The sequence below is a fragment of the Lucilia cuprina genome, chromosome 3 (genome assembly GCF_022045245.1).
Source record: "Lucilia cuprina isolate Lc7/37 chromosome 3, ASM2204524v1, whole genome shotgun sequence".
Taxonomy (NCBI): Eukaryota; Metazoa; Arthropoda; class Insecta; order Diptera; family Calliphoridae; genus Lucilia; species Lucilia cuprina.
In genome coordinates this window covers 14979220-14993850 of record NC_060951.1, presented here as the reverse complement: position 1 = coordinate 14993850, position 14631 = coordinate 14979220, and the positions used below count along the sequence as shown (strand labels likewise).

General features: G+C 35.3%; 2 protein-coding genes across 2 annotated transcripts in view; both read left to right on the top strand.

Annotated features, from left to right (window-relative positions):
• LOC111683130 (protein trapped in endoderm-1) overlaps nucleotides 1-1351 on the top strand; it is a 78741-nt gene extending 77390 nt beyond the window's left edge. Inside the window, exon 4 of the mRNA XM_046945575.1 lies at nucleotides 1320-1351. Within this exon, the coding sequence (XP_046801531.1) occupies nucleotides 1320-1331 (12 nt within the window). The 3' untranslated portion in view covers nucleotides 1332-1351. The remainder of the gene's footprint in view (nucleotides 1-1319) is intronic.
• An 11494-nt stretch (nucleotides 1352-12845) lies between these two features.
• LOC124418668 lies at nucleotides 12846-14284 on the top strand. Its single transcript, XM_046945569.1, has 2 exons — nucleotides 12846-14099; nucleotides 14259-14284. The coding sequence occupies exon 1, from the start codon at nucleotides 12870-12872 to the stop codon at nucleotides 14019-14021; it is 1152 nt and encodes a 383-aa protein (XP_046801525.1). The 5' UTR covers nucleotides 12846-12869; the 3' UTR covers nucleotides 14022-14099; nucleotides 14259-14284.
• Nucleotides 14285-14631: the final 347 nt, after the last annotated feature.

Genomic DNA, 14631 nt, shown 5'->3' with positions numbered 1-14631 from the left:
GTAAGAAAGGTATATATAAGTTTGTCATTCCGTAAAAGTAGCAGAGCGAAAGCAGCACTACACAGTGGGGCAGGATCGAATTTTTTTTGGAAATAAATCTCGCATTTCTAAATGGCTGATTCGATCGGGATAAAATTTGGCGTGAGCGTAGCCAAGGAGTATTCGAGTTTAAGTTTTGAAGATGACCCCTGCAGATGCCCCAGGGATGGCGCTGTGGCGGATCAAAGTAGGGTACCTACGACATGTAAAATTTTTATATTTTCTGAAAGCGCTCTACGAAATCTTGAAAAAACATGCTTGGACATACTACTTATCTTATAATATCCGAGTTATAGTCATTTAAAAATTTAGTGATACAAAATTTACCATGCCTTGGTCCGCCTTTTTTTTGAATTCCGGGCGTAATTTTAACCAAATGGACTCAATTTTTTCTTATTAGACAACAAAATTTCCAATAATATACAAAAATTTCAGATCAATATCATTTACAGATCCAAAAATATATGTTTTTTAGATTTTTGCCGTTTTTTTTTTTTTGGGCAAAAATGTGTTTTATCTCTTTTATTAATAAAATAAAATTTTCTTTAAGAACATATAACAATTTTATAGTTTTCTAAAAGGTATCTTTACGCAGAACGCTTGGCGTAAAAAACTTGTTTGAAAATGTTGCCACTGCGTCCTTCCGAATATGACCTATTTTTTATCAAAACGTCAACTTTGGGCGTCATGTTCTAAAATCCCAAAGCTGGGGTCAGAAAACTGAAAGCAGTTTTGGAAACCTTAATATATTTTCTATTTACTCCAAAAGTATTTTCCTAGCCCTGAAAGAAATGTGGACCCTATGGGCAAAAAAGTAAAAAAATCTCATTTTTGGGATTTTCATTCCTATTTTTGGGAATTGCGGGATGCCCTTTGATCTTTTCAATTTTTTTTGCATTTTCTTAAATGACAAATTTAACAAGCGTTGAAAATTTCATTGAGTTTTGTTCATAAATAAAGATTTTGTCTTATATTACATATTTGTTAAATTCCTAAAACTATAATTTATATCAACATTTTAATAGGGTCGCAGATAGCTACAACAATTTAGTCCATATTTATCCCTTAATATCATTTTTTAGTTAGATATGGAAATTCTCGACCCTTTACAAAAAATTTAAAGCCAATATCTCAATTACATAATATGTTCATTTAAACCTGTGTCCTTTAATTTCATCTTTTTCATATTTTAGTATTAAGTATGACAGAAAATATTTAAATCTTATATTTACCTATTTTCTATTTGTTTGCTTGTCCTTATAATCAAAATTTTACTGAAGAGGAAGCAATAGCGCTTATGTTGGAATTGGGTCTCAGTCGAAATAAGTACCAAATATTAAGGAAAGCTCTGCATGAAAAAGGTCACAATATATTACCATCATACAAGGCGATCCAGGAAAAAAAAAAACAAACTTCTACCATCACCTATTGCTGTTAATTATGTGGAAGCTTGTATTGAATATTTGCTCGAAAACACAGCATCAAGATTTGTGTCAGACTTTTCAGAAGACCAACTAAGGAAAATTCATAACTGTGATGTTGTCTTAATGTGTAAGTTAGGATGTGACGGTTTATCAGCACTTCCAGAATACAAACAAGCTTGTGGAAGTCGGACATTAGCAGACTACAAAAGTGTATTTATGTCATCATTAGTGCCATTACGAATTCGTTCATATTCCCTTAATCCATCATCGTCAAGCATCGGAAATTCATTTGAAGATATATGTATCAATACAACTCCGGGTTCAAAAAATTTTTGTAGACCCATTGAATTTGAATATATAAAAGAGTCAAAGAAAACAAAAGATTTAGTGGAATATTTAAAAGATGAAATAAATGCACTGGAGCCCATTTGCATAAAAATAAAGGAATTCTCTATTAACGTATCATATCAGCTAAGCTTAACAATGATTGATGGAAAGGTCAGCAATGCCATAACAGAAACTTCTTCCTTCTGGAGATGCTCAGTATGTAATGAGAAAAAGTCGCAATTCTCAAATATAAACAAAAGCAGAAGTATTAATGAAGAAGTCCTGTCTTTCGGAATTTCACCACTTCATGCCAGAATACGATTTTTGGATTACTTTTACATAGCATACGACCTCAAATATAGAAGTGTGCCAGAGAATCTTACTAAATCAGCAAAAAATAATGAAGAATTGTAAGTACTGAGAGCTGCTGAAAAAAGCAGAATTAAAGAAGAATTTAAAGTTCAGATGGGATTAAACATCGACAAACCACTTCCAAGTTGCGGTAGTACAAATGACGGTAATACGGCGAGAATGTTTTTTCGTGATTTTGAAATTAATTCAAAAAATAACTGGAATCGACAAGGAGTTGCTTCGAAGAGTTAACACTATTTTAATGGCACTGAATAGTAAACATAAAATTAATGGAAATCTATTTGCGGAATATACATCTGAAATTTCTAAATTACTTGTATCTCTGTATCCATGGAGGAAACTAACACCAACAGTACACAAAGTATTGTGTCATGGTCAAATAATAATTGAATCGAATATTCTTCCACTTCGAGAGTTAACAGAAGAAGCCCAGGAAGCGAGGAATCGAGATTTTAAGCATGTTCAACTATTCAGCTCATGAAAATGTTCCAGGCAATCACAGAATGATGATATTTTTAATAGTTTACTTCTATCTTCTGATCCTGTTCTTTCAACTATGTATACTGATATGACAGTTTATTTTATAAAAAATAAGTAGTGTTAGGAATTAACTATATAAGTAGGTTGTAAGAATTAATTGTATTATGTTTAAGATAAATAGTTCAAATAAAAAAAGCTATTATACTAACTGATGATATTGTATTAAATTGTGTTTTATATTTCGGTGGGGTGATTTAGGTGTTGTTGTGCGTGGCTCATAATAAAATTATAATTTTTTATTGTATATACAATGTTATAGTCTTTAATAAAATAATTAAATAATTTTTAAAAATTTTCCAAATATTTTATTTAACACCAAATGTTCTGTCATACTTAATACTAAAATATGAAAAAGATGAAATTAAAGGACACAGGTTTAAATGAACATATTTTTGAATGTAATTGAGATATTGGCTTGAAATTAATGATATTAAGGGATAAATATGGACTAAATTGTTGTAGCTATCTGCGACCCTATTAAAATTTTGATATAAATCATAGTTTTAGAAATTTAACAAATATGTAATATAAGACAAAATCTTTATTTATGAACAAAACTCAATGAAATTTTCAACGCTTGTTAAATTTGTAATTTCAAATTAGAAAATGAAAATCCCAAAAATGAGATTTTTAACTTTTTTGTCCTCATTTTTTTCAGGGAAAATACTCTTGGAGTAAATATAAAACATATTGAGGTTTCCAAAACTGCTTTCAGTTGTCTGATCCCAGCTTTGGGATTTTAGAACATGTCGCCCAAAGTTGAAGTTTTGATAAAAAATATGTCATATTCGGAAGGACGCAGTGGCAACATTTTCAATAAATAGGACAAGTTTTTTACGCCAAAGCGTACTGCGTAAAAATACCTTTTAGAAAACTATAAAATTGTTATATGTTCTTAAAGAAAAATTTATGTTATTAATAAAAAAGTTAAGACACATTTTTGGGAAAAAACGGCAAAAATCTAAAATTTTTTGAATTTTTAAATTAAAAAACGTATATTTTTGGATCTGTAAATGATATTGATCTGAAATTTTTTGTATATTATTAGAAATTTTGTTGTATATAAGATTCGGCACCGCCGAATATAGAACTCTTACTTGTTTTTAATTTTGTTTTTATCATCAAAAATATATTAACTGTTTGTTGTTGGAGTTGCGCCGGTTCTTTTTATTTTAAATAATACACTTTTATTTTTGTTCTAATATTTTTTTGGTTTATTTTTATGTATTTTTTCTTGAAAAAAGGGTCACACTTGTTTGACTGTCAAAACTAGAGTGATCTTTAACAAATTATTTTGATGCTTGTTAGCAAATTTATGAAAAAAAGAAGTAAGGAAAAGAGAATAAAAAAAGGACTGTTAGTGTGGTAAAGGGTGTTTAAAAAAGTGTTAACGTTGAACATTCCGGCGCCCATGACTTGGTGAAGTTTACCACAGGTTTTGAATGGGTCCTGAAAATAAATAGCCCATGGCAGATTTTTCGACCACAACTTGACCTACTTCGGTTGATAGGGCTCCGTTCCGACGTAATGATGGGTAGACGTCCTTTCTTAGTTCCACTTCAATTATATTATTAGATTGAGGGTCAATGTCTGCCAATGAATTTGACGGGAAATCAGCAGTGGGGTCTGCGAGGATGGGTCCAGTGTATGGTTTTCTGGGATGTTCATCTGTTATTAAAGCAGTTATATTGGTTGTCCACTTGTTTCAGTCGTTGTAAAACTTAATTTCAACAAGTAATATTTCTATATTCGGCTGTGCTGAATCTAGAAATATTACCCTTCACCATGTATGTTTTAAAAAACAGTTTTTATTTATTTTGTATCTCTGCACACATGTCACACATAACATACACACAAACAAATATAAACTGTAGCAGAATGAAATATTAACCGTTGTACTGTAATACCACCGTCAAACTGTATTACCACCCTCAAGCAAATGTCAGCTGTATTACCAACATAATACTGCTTTATCTCCTTGTTCTTGTTGTACCCACTTACCTTCGTGAGAACAGAACAGCATTCAAACATAAAAAAAATACACAGCTGAATAAAACCAAATACATCTCCACACGCACATGTACATCTTTATCCAATTCACAGTGTTGTTGTTGCTTTTTTAACAAAGCATGAAAAAATGTGGAATAAATATACTTTATAGGGTCGGAGAATTATATTATAGAAATTACCCTTCTCTCGAAGGCGAAGGGTATAAAAATGGCAAAATCATGGCCATATTTCATATTCGTTTTTATTTTGTATTTTTGGACAAACAACTTCGAAATTTTTGAAATAGTGGCTTATCGATTAACAATGGCTCTAGTGCTGGTCCAGGTGTTGACATGTTCTGCAGTAATCTTTATTGATGCAGTGGAAATAAAAACCAGGTTCCAGTTGAAGAACGGTGTGTTTAGATCAATACTTCTTGGGTCTACTCGTCATGACGGCTTTGGGTCGGCTTGTCTTGATGGTTGTGGGTTGGCACGGCTTGATGGTTATGGGTCGGATGTTTCGGGTCCTTTTAATTGTTCTGCGCCATGTAGCAACGTGTTGTGGCTGTATCGACAGATATGGCGTGATCGTGCAATTTTTGTAATTGGCCTGGTGATGACTCCATTTTTTGTCTTGATGTCGACAACTCTACAGTACTGGTCAGGGCCATTCTTTGGGCGACAAGTTGTTGTTTTTGATGACAACCAGATCGTTGTCTTTAACGTTTGTATCTGCGATGAAGTTCAGCTAGGTACTCGGACTTCCAACTTTGACAAAATGAGTGGTAGATGACCTTTAATTTAAAAATTCAAAAAATTTTAGATTTTTGCCGTTTTGTGTCTTAAATCTTTTATTAATAAAATAAAATTTTCTTTAAGAACATATAACAATTTTATAGTTTTCTAAAAGGTATCTTTACGCAAAACGCTTTGGCGTAAAAAACTTGTCCTATTTTTGGAAAATGTTGCCACTGCGTCCTTCCGAATATGACCTATTTTTTATCAAAACTTCAACTTTGGGCGACATGTTCTAAAATCCCAAAGCTGGGATCATAAAACTGAAAGCAGTTTTGGAAACCTCAATATGTTTTCTATTTACTCCAAAAGTATTTTCCCAGCCCTGAAAGAAATGTGGACCCTATGGGCAAAAAAGTAAAAAATCCCATTTTTGGGATTTTCATTCCTATTTTTGGAAATTGCGGGATGCCCTTTGACCTTTTTATTTTTTTTTTGCATTTTCTTATTTGAAATGATAAATTTAGCAAGCGTTGAAGATTTCATTGAGTTTTGTTCATAAATAAAGATTTTGTCATATATTACATATTTGTTTAATTTCTAAACTATGATTTATATCAAAATTTTAATAGGGTCGCAGATAGCTACAACAATTTAATTCATATTTATCCCTTAATATCATTTGTTTGTTAGATATGGAAATTCTCGACCCTTTACAAAAAATTTCAAGCCAATATCTCAATTACATGTTCATTTAAACCTGTGTCCTTTAATTTCATCTTTTTCATATTTTAGTATTAAGTATGGCAGAACATATATTTGGTGTTGAATAAAATATTTGGACAATTTTTAAAAATTATTTCGTTAATTATTTTATTTAAGACTATAACATTGTATATACAATAAAAAAAATATAATTTTATTATGAGACACGCACAACAGCACCTAAATCACACAAACCACCTTTCCCGCCCACCGAAATATAAAACACAATTTAATACAATATCATCAGTTAGTATAATAGCTTTTTTATTTGAACTGTTTATCTTAAACATAATACACTTAATTCTTACAACCTACTTATATAGTTAATTCCTAACACTACTTATTTTCTATGAAATAATCTGTCATATCGGTATACATATCCAGAAGGTAATATAAGTCCTTTAAATCTTCCTTGTTTTGAGATGATAGAGTTTCATAACAAATCCTTCTTTTTCACATAGATGAAAGAACAGGATCAGAAGATAGAAGTAAACTATTAAAAATATCTTTATTCTGTGATTGCCTGGAGCATTTTCTTGAGCCATGACACAATACTTTGTGTACTGTTGGTGTTAGTTCCCTCCATGGATACAGAGATATAAGTAATTTAGAAATTTCAAATGTATATTCCCCAAATCGATTTCCATTAATTTTATGTTTACTGTTCAGTGCCATTAAAATATTATTTTTATTTTATTATTTTTTTTTTTGAAGTAATTTCAAAATCACGAAAAAACCTTCTCGCCGTATTACCGTCATTTACTACCGCAACTTGGAAGTGGTTTGTCGATTTTTAATCCCATCTGAACTTTAAATTCTTCTTGGATTCTGCTTTTTTCCGCAGCTCTCAGTTCTTTCAACTCTTCATTATTTTTTGTTGATTTAGTAAGATTCTCTGGCACACTTCTATATTTGAGATCGTATTCTGGCATGAAGTGGTGAAATTACGAAAGACAGGACTTCTTCATCAATACTTCTGCTTTTGTTTATATTTGGGAATTGCGACTTTTTCTCATTACATATTGAGCATCTCCAGAAGGAAGACGTTTCTGTTATGGCATTGCTGACCTTTCCATCAATCATTGTTAAGCTTAGCTGATATGATACGTTAATAGAGAATTCCTTTATTTTTATGCAAATGGGCTCCAGTGCATTTATTTCATCTTTTAAATATTCCACTAAATCTTTTGTTTTCTTTGACTCCTTTATATATTCAAATCCAATGGGTCTACAAAAATTTTTTGAACCCGGAGTTGTATTGATCCATATATCTTCAAATGAATTTCCGATGCTTGACGATGATGGATTAAGGGAATATGAACGAATTCGTAATGGCACTAATGATGATATAAATACACTTTTGTAGTCTGCTAATGTCCGACTTCCACAAGCTTGTTTGTATTCTGGAAGTGCTGATAAATTGTCTCATCCCCACTTACACATTAAGACAACATCACAGTTATGAATTTTCATTAGTTGGCCTTCTGAAAAGTCTGACACAATTCTTGATGCTGTGTTTTCGAGCAAAGATGATATATCAATACAAGCTTCCACATCATTAACAGCAATAGGTGATGGCAGGATAGTTTGTTTTTTTCCTGGATCGCCTTGTTTGATGGTAATATATTGTGTCCTTTTTCATGCAGAGCTTTCCTTAATATTTGGTACTTATTTCGAATGAGACCCAGTTCCAACATAATATTGCGCTTATGTTGTAGTAGTTTCCATCCAACTACAAAATTTTAATCGAAATTTATTTTGATTTCCATCCACAGACTTTTTACATCAAAAAGATTTAAATTTTTGATATGCGTGTTTTGTCTACTTTTCTACTATATGTAGTTTTTATATAATTTGAAATGTCTTCAATTCTTTCTGGCCCTTTTGAAGATACACTCCATAAAACGGAACACAACTCTTCGTACTTTAATGAAATCTTCATTGTAGATTTATTAAATATGGTACTTAAAATCTGAGACGTTTACTTATATACCAATTCTTGTCATTTCCGATACAGGTATTCCAAAGTAAAACATTACGATTTCGAGATATTGGCTTGAAAATTTTTGTAAAGAATAGAGAATTTCCATATCTAACTAAAAAATGATATTAAGGGATAAATATGGACTAATTGCTGTAGCTATCTGCGACCCTATTAAAATTTTGATATAAATCATAGTTTTAGAAATTAAACAAATATGTAATATAAGTAAGACAAAATCTTTATTTAAGAACAAAACTCAATGAAATCTTCAACGCTTGTTAAATTTGTCATTTCAAATAAGAAAATGCAAAAAAATGAAAAGGTCAAAGGGCATCTCGCAATTCCCAAAAATAGGAATGAAAATCCCAAAAATGGGATATTTGTTTCAGGGCTGGGAAAATTCTTTTGGAGTAAATAGAAAACATATTGAGGTTTCCAAAACTGCTTTCAGTTTTCTGATCCCAGAACGCCAAAGCGTTCTGCGTAAAGATACCTTTTAGAAAACTATAAAATTGTTATATGTTCTTAAAGAAAATTTTATTTTATTAATAAAAGAGTTAAGACACACAAAAAATCGCACGAGTTTAAAAATTTTACATGTCGTATGTACCCTACTTTGAGCCGCCACAGCGCCGTCCCTGGAGCATCTGCAGAGTTCATCTTCAAAACTCGAATACTCCTTGGCTACGCTCACGCCAAATTTTATCCCGATCAGATGAGCCGTTTACAAATGCCAGATTTATTTCCAAAAAAAATCAATTCTGCCCCACTGTGCAACTGTTGATGAAAGCCAGATTTTCGCTGCTTACATCGGGTTCAGCTTGGGTCAATAATGCACTACTAATAAGGGTATAGCGGTCAATGGATTAAGGTCATTTGGGTCATCGCTAGCAGGACTTAAGGGTAAGAATTTAGGCACGATTCTATATGAGTAAGAATTGTAGATAGCTCTTCAAAAGTGAATTTCATGTTTGGTATCATCTTTTTGAGGTGAGTTTTAAATGACTTTACACCGGCTTCTCAAAGGCCGCCCATGTGTGGGGCTCCTGGTGGAATAAACTTCCAGTCGATATTTTGATGACTATAATAATTGGTCACGTGGTTTTGAAGAGACTTTATAAAGTCTAGACGGTTTTTTTTCTGGGAAATGATTTTGTTGAGTCCATATGATGAGTCGATTTTTGATGAATTCTATTTCTTCACGTATAATTTCTGCTGAAGATATGCGAAGATGTGTTCCGTTAGTTCCTGTATTTCTCCAGAATCGCATGACATACGCGAGTACTCTATAAGCGCGTGATAGATCTGAAAAGCGATATAATGGGCCTTCGCGTGATGTGGTTGTAAATGATTTAACAGTTTTAACTTCTGAATTGGTATCACCTGTGTGTGTTGTTATCGGCCATTGATTTTTAGGTAATTTTAACCAGGAGGGTCCGAGCCACCATATGTTGTGGTTTTCTAGTTCTTGGGGAGTACATCCTCGGCTGTCTACATCTGCTACATTATGTTTTGAGTCGATATGTTGCCAATTTTGATTTCCATCCTTAACTAGGATTTCTGAGACATGATTTCCTACAAAAGTGTTCCATGAGCAGGGGGTTTCTTTAACCAGGACAGCACGATTGTTGAGTCGGTCCAATAATATGTCTTGGTATTTTGAATTTCAAGAGTCCACATGCAAGATTTGCCAATAAGACGGATCCACACAGTTTTAAGCGGGGTACCGATATTTGCTTAATGGGAGCTACATGGGTCTACATCACTAAAACCGTGAATTTCCACATTGCAATTCGGACTATATTGGATCCATCGGGGAATTTTCAATGTATTTATTGTGGGGCAGTTTTTTATGAATTTTTGCCATTTTAGACAAGTCAAGGGTTTTATTATATTATCCCAATCGACTTTGTCTAAACAAATCTGTTGCATAATTAGTTTTGTGTCTACTATTATTAGGGCTATCCATCCACAAGGGTCAAAGAATTTGGCAATTGTAGATAAAACTTCTCTTTTGGTATAGTTTTCTTGAAATTCGACATCTGGTGCTACGAATGTAAGTGAGTCTGAAGAAATATTCCATTTGATTCCAACAGTCTTAGTTCCGGTGTTTTCGGACAAATTTAACCAATAACTCGTGGGTCATTTGAGGTCCATTTCATCAGGTCAAATCCAGCGGATTTTAAAACTGTTGTAAGTTCTTTTCTTGATTTAATGGCATCGATTAATGTATGTTCACCTGCTAAAACATCATCCACGTACATGTTTTGTTGAATAATTTTTGACGCGAGTGGGTGAGTTGACTTTACATCTTCAGCTAGTTGAAGTAGGGTTCTAATGGCCAGAAACGGGGCGCAGTTGATTCAAAACGTCACTGTCAGGAGTTCGTAATCCTCAATAGGATCGTTTGCTGTTTGACGAAATAATATCTTTTGATATTTGGTTTGAGTCGGGTCAATCAGTATCTGTCGATACATTTTTGTGATGTCTGCATTGTACACAAAACGGAAGAATCTCCACTTCAGTATCAGAAGCACTAAGTCCTGTTGAAGTATGCGTCCTGGATGCAGAATGTCGTTCAAACTCTTCTTGTTTGAAGACGGACTCGAGGCGTTGAAAACTACTCTAAGTTTCGTTGTCAGCCTTTCAGATTTTATTACTGCGTGATGAGGCAGGTAATAATTTGGGTTCGAGTTGATTTCCAGGGGTGAGATTTTCCTCATATGTCCTAACTCGAGATACTCAACAATTACTTGGTCGTATTGTTTTTTGAGTTCGGGTTTCTGGCTAAGCATGCGCTCCATTCTTAAGAACTGGGCCATCGCTATGTTTCGCGAAGTTCCAATTTCTTCGCTATTTTTAAAGGGTAGGGTAACTATTTTGTTTGTTTTCGCAAAATGTGTCCTCATCTGACCTCAAAACCTGTCCACCTCCCAAAAGCGTGTAAGGATTCGGTCAAGGGAAAAGTGTTGAGTAGTGACACTGTTGTTCTAGGTTGTGTCGTTCTTAATATTGGCCCCCCACAATCCAGCCAAATACAGTTTTTTGTACCAAAAGGGATCCAATAGATCGCATCGGAGTATCCATGCAATATATTAAGGGGCCCAGGTCGAGGCCTATAAGCAAGTCGATGGGTCTGCTTTGATTGAATTGAGGATCTGCAAGTTCTAACTTAGCAGTCTCATAGAAATGTTGTAAGTCTAAAGTCTGAGGTGGTAAATTAGATGGAAGTGTCTTCAGGACTGGTGCCCAGACTTCTAATTTAAACTGTGAGTCCACCTTAGATCAAAGATTGAATAAACATGCTTTGGTTGAGGTCTCTGAAATTGTTTGACGTAAGCCTGTTACGTGAACTAAATTTCGTTTGGTAGGTAAATTTAGTATATTTTTCAACTTTTCTGACATAAAAGTTGATTGTGAAACAGGGTCGATGATTGCTCTGGCCTGATATCTTTCGCCTTTATTTTCTGTACTATTGCAGTAAATAACAAGGTCTCTCTCTCGTTGGGAGATTGATTAAAATGTTTGCTCTCTTGTAGGGTCAAGGAAGTGATATTTTGGATTGAAACGTTTGATGCTGACGAGGACTGTATGTTGGGGTTTTGTGCTGCGATGCTCGTGCTTGGATGGGTCGTGTCACAATTTTGAATTTAGGTCAGGGTTTCTGATCCATTATGTAACAAAGTGTTGTGACTTTGCTTACATAATCTGCAACTGTATTTACTTTTACAGTCCTTGACACTGTGATCAATAGAGAGACAGTTGCAACATGATTTTGTGAGTCTTACAATGTGAATTCTGTCATTAACATTTTTCTCTAAGAACTTAGGACAAGACCACAAACGGTGAGATTCCTTACAATGTTGACATTTAAAGTTTGAGTCATTGTTCTGTGACCTGCTTGTGTTTAACGATTTTCTAGTTTTCGGCCCGGTTTCATTTTGGGTCGCGTTTATTTGAAAAGTGTGAACTCGTTTTGGCTTAGAGGACGATTTCGAATTATCTTTTCTATGCTGGTCGGACTATGTATTTGATTGTGTGATGGCTGCTACAGATTCTAGAATCTTAGACGGGGAGTTTTCCCGTCTCGAGGGAGTTTTCCCGTTTTTCCTACCGAGCGCGTCCCCGGGTGGCGGATAGGGGGTGGTGATAGACCATCTGTCCTCCCCCAGTTTTAGTTTGACTCAAGCTGAGGGAAGGCAGATTGTCCACCACTTGGGAATATTATATTCCCCGCGGACCAAAAAACTGGAAAAAAACAACATGGAAAAGAAAAATAAAAAGATAAAAGTTACGGTGCAGGGCCTAAATAACCCAGTACCGGCGGCAAGTGTTGATCTACTCGCGAGTCACGTGTCGTCGTCATCCTGCAATCGTGAGCAAAATACTACTACGGAGGTGGGTACCTTGGCCTCCGTGGCGGACAATGCGTCAAGTGTCTAGCATGCCACTGGCAAAAACATAGGAGTGAAAGAGAATGATGTACTCGGAGAGAGCTCTAAGCTACCTCAGCCTTTCAATATAGGTGAGAGTTCCGACTCTGAATCCTCAGATGATAATAACAACACCATTATAGCAAATCCCAAAAAGGATGAAGTAGAGCAAATGGTGAAACAGGTGAGTGATAGCATAGCTAAACTACCTATTACTAAGAAAAGACTATCTGGAGCACAGAGGAGGAAGTTGAAAAAGATGCTTCAGGAAATCATAGTTAGTCAATCCAACGACACTCCAAAAGAAAAATTGGACTCTCTTACAAGATCTGAGGCAAAGCGGATCAGGTCTCCCGAGGAGTTGACAAATGAGAATAAACCGAAGAAGAAAAAGAGCTCCCCGTCTTCATATATACAGTCGAAGCCAAGCCATACTTCACTCAAAGGAACCTCAAGTCAGAATCCTGCGAGTAAGGGTGACAACGCCAAGATAGATATTCCGAAGGCGACCACGTCGGCGAAATCAATCTCGAAGGCACGAGTATCTCAAAAGAAGGCCCGAAAAGAGAGGAAAGAGAGGCTAGACAGTGGAAAAGGAAAAGAGCCGCCATCTTACGCCAAAGTTGCCAGAAGAAGACACCGGGACGATCTCTGCTATGCAGTTTACGATGCCGGTAACCCGACAGGCAAAATTCCAATAGACCAACAGAGTAAGGTAGAAGATCTGGTGAACAATAAGATAGTGGACCACGCAAATGCTGAGCTGGCCTTGGAAAAATGGGAAGTCTTTTACAGGAAAGAAGAACCTGAGGGAACTTTATTTGTAATAGGTATCGACCAGAAATCTATGGCTAGTCTTGCCAAGAATAAAGGTAGGGCTTACTTCGCCTCTAAAGCTGTCATATTCAAAATTGGGAAGGTGCCGATTGGAAGGGCTGTTACAACAAGCCTCGAAAATAACACTAAAAAACCTAAGAACACAGCATCAGTAGCAACTACTGATAACGTTGAGAAGTCAAATCCTAAAAGCGAGGAAGTTACCACTAACTCGCCAAAAGAAGGTACAGCTGCCATTTCCAAAATCGGAGAGGCGCCGATTGAAAGGGCTGTTAAAACCGCTCCCGATAAGGACACTAAAACACCTAAGACAGTAACCAAAGCATCATTAGCAAGTACTGGCAATGTGGAGGAGTCAAATCCTAAAGGCGAGGAGGAAATCACTCACTCGCTAGAAGACAGAACAGCAGAGCTCTCCAAAATTGGGAAAGTGTCGATTAAAAAGACTGCTCTTCCTATGCCTGATAGGGACACCGCAGTGCCATCAATAGCCACTTCAGGTTACCCGGAGGAGCCAAATCCAACGGGCGAGGAGGTGATCACTAACTCGCTGGAAGACAGTTTAAGTGGATGACAATGATTGAAGTTATCCAAATAAACCTCCATCGGAGCGAGACGGCCACAAACGCTCTGATGGCTAAAATTAACACAGGTAAGATACATATAGCTTTAATCCAGGAGCCTTGGACGATTCGCAACAAGGTTTCTGGATTAAATCACATAAATTTCCAACTTTTCTACGCTGATACAGGGTCTCGCCCGAGAACATGTATCTTATGCCACAAGAACTTATGTTTTCTTCTCTCAAAAGGATTATCTACATCGGATGCAACGGTGCTGAAGCAAGGTCGTGGCAACATATGTCTTGCATCTGTTTACCTGCCTTTCGATTCTCCGACACTACCACCAACGTCGGAGCTGATGAAACTGGTCGAAGAGGCACAAAGGAAAAATAAGAAAATTGTAATAGGTTGTGATGTCAACTCCCACCATGTAGCTTGGGGTAGTACAAACACCAATCGCAGAGGACAAGCCCTCATGGATTTCCTTAATACTAAAGACTTGATAACATCGAACTTAGGTAATAAAGCTACCTTCGTCAATAGAATCAGAGAAGAAGTATTAGATATAACTATATGTTCAGAAGAGCTTAAAAACGAAATTCAGGATTGGAGGGTTTCCGA